At 62.7% G+C, this 1,953-nt stretch overlaps 1 protein-coding gene across 1 annotated transcript; it reads left to right on the top strand.

Annotated features, from left to right (window-relative positions):
* The first annotated feature begins 708 nt into the window (after positions 1-708).
* On the top strand, positions 709-1,725 carry LOC124688404 (expansin-A5-like). Its single transcript, XM_047222088.1, has 3 exons — positions 709-922; positions 1,010-1,340; positions 1,419-1,725. The coding sequence occupies exons 1-3, from the start codon at positions 709-711 to the stop codon at positions 1,723-1,725; spliced, it is 852 nt and encodes a 283-aa protein (XP_047078044.1).
* Positions 1,726-1,953: the final 228 nt, after the last annotated feature.

A 1,953-nucleotide genomic window follows, 5' to 3' on the forward strand; every position in this document is an offset into this window, starting at 1 on the left:
GTTCAGATCTGGTGCATGTACTTAGTCTGATGTGTGTTGTGAAGTATGCTTGTTCATCTGTAATGTTGTTTCGGTAATTAAACTCACACGAAAATTGCCTAATAATGTAACAATAAATGCATCTAGACATTAAATATTATATAGATATATGTAAATTTTGATAAATTTTACACATGTTTAAATGAGACACATGTAGTACTCAGCGATTTTCGCGCTTGGAGGTAGCACGCTGCACGCATCTGCAAATTGCCCGCGAACCAAGCAAAGCCTACGGCGTAGCTCCCGCTCGCCACTCTTCCAAACTTGGCACCGCCGGAGCCGCGCGGCAGTCCACTCCGGCGTGGAGGGCAGTCTGCCCCATCTTTACTCCACCCACCACGCTCGTTCGCTCGCCTTTTCTCTTTGCTGCTTGCTTTTACCACTCACTAGGCACTCCCGCCACGCCTCCCAACGCCCCACGATACCCGTGTCGCTGCCTGCCTGCTACCTCCGCCGTGCCCACACCCGCGAGCGGACCCCACACTGCCCTGCGCCGTGCCCGCGCACCGTTTCGAAACAGTTCGATTTTCTCACCCCGCCGCGCGCCGCCTCCCCGCTATTTATCCCCGCCCAACCACTACCAGCTGCTCCACACTCCACACTCCACACTCCACACTCCACACCGCTCCGCCTCACTCTCCCCGCCGCTCCCGCTCCGTCCCCGTGCCAATGGCGCCCGTCCGAGCCGTCCTCCTCGCCTTCCTCGTCGCTGCGCTTCTCCCGCTCGGGCAGGGACGCGGCCATCATCTTCCGGGGCACGGCCTCGCCCACCGCCACGGCCAGCCAGGGCACGCCCACGCGGCTCACTCCCCGCTCGGCGGCGGCGCCTGGGCCTCCGCGCACGCCACCTTCTACGGCGGCGGCGACGCCTCCGGCACTATGGGTACGCACCCTCCCCTCCCCACCCCACTACATTCTACCGCAGTTTCGCATCTCTAGTTGCTCACTGTTCGCCCCTTCCTCTCTGCAGGCGGCGCGTGCGGGTACGGGAACCTCTACAGCACGGGCTACGGCGCCAACACGGCGGCGCTGAGCACGGCGCTCTTCAACAACGGCCTCAGCTGCGGGGCCTGCTTCGAGGTGCGCTGCGACCCGGCCGGCACCGAGGCCGGCGCGCCGCACGCGTGCCTGCCCGGCTCCACCGTCGTCACCGCCACCAACTTCTGCCCGCCCAACTTCGCGCAGGCCTCCGACGACGGCGGCTGGTGCAACCCGCCCCGGGCACACTTCGACATGGCGCAGCCCGTCTTCCAGCGCATCGCGCTCTACCGGGCAGGCATTGTGCCCGTCTCCTACCGCAGGTACGTCCGTCCCGCCTCTCCCAGATCTATCCATGCTCTCCGAACCCGTCTCAACCGACGTTCCTCTCGTCTTCACAGGGTCGCGTGCCAGAAGAAGGGCGGCATCCGGTTCACCATCAACGGCCACTCCTACTTCAACCTCGTCCTCGTCACCAACGTCGGCGGCCCGGGGGACGTGCACGCGGTCGCCGTCAAGTCCGACCGCTCGGCGGCCTGGCAGGCGCTCTCCCGCAACTGGGGCCAGAACTGGCAGAGCAACGCGATGCTCGACGGCCAGCGCCTCTCCTTCCGCGTCACCGCCGGCGACGGCCGCTCCGTCGTCTCCAACAACGCCGTGCCGCACGGCTGGTCATTCGGCCAGACCTTCAGCGGCGCCCAGTTCTGATGAAACACCGTCTCCAGCGCCCAAGTGCGCGTGCGTTCTAGTAGTAGTAGTAGTTGGTGCCCTCCTCCCGATTGGAGCGTGCTTGGAAGCGCCATGGTTTTATGGTGTGGTTCTTCCTCGAGCACTACGTTCTCCGGGGATCGGTTAGTAGCGGGTAGTTAGGCCTAGTATTATCATGGGCTCTTAATTTTCCTGGCGCCTCAGTGTTACTAGTAGGTGTGTGTGTTA

The sequence above is a fragment of the Lolium rigidum genome, chromosome 2 (assembly GCF_022539505.1).
Source record: "Lolium rigidum isolate FL_2022 chromosome 2, APGP_CSIRO_Lrig_0.1, whole genome shotgun sequence".
NCBI lineage: Eukaryota > Viridiplantae > Streptophyta > Magnoliopsida > Poales > Poaceae > Lolium > Lolium rigidum.

What these genes read in the sequence shown, in the direction of transcription:
- LOC124688404 (XM_047222088.1), top strand. Translation starts at nt 709, where the DNA reads ATGGCGCCCGTCCGAGCCGTCCTCCTCGCCTTCCTCGTCGCTGCGCTT. An exon ending in CGACGCCTCCGGCACTATGG is followed by an intron (nt 923 to 1,009) that starts GTACGCACCCTC and finishes TCCTCTCTGCAG; the next exon opens with GCGGCGCGTGCGGGTACGGG. An exon ending in GTGCCCGTCTCCTACCGCAG is followed by an intron (nt 1,341 to 1,418) that starts GTACGTCCGTCC and finishes TCGTCTTCACAG; the next exon opens with GGTCGCGTGCCAGAAGAAGG.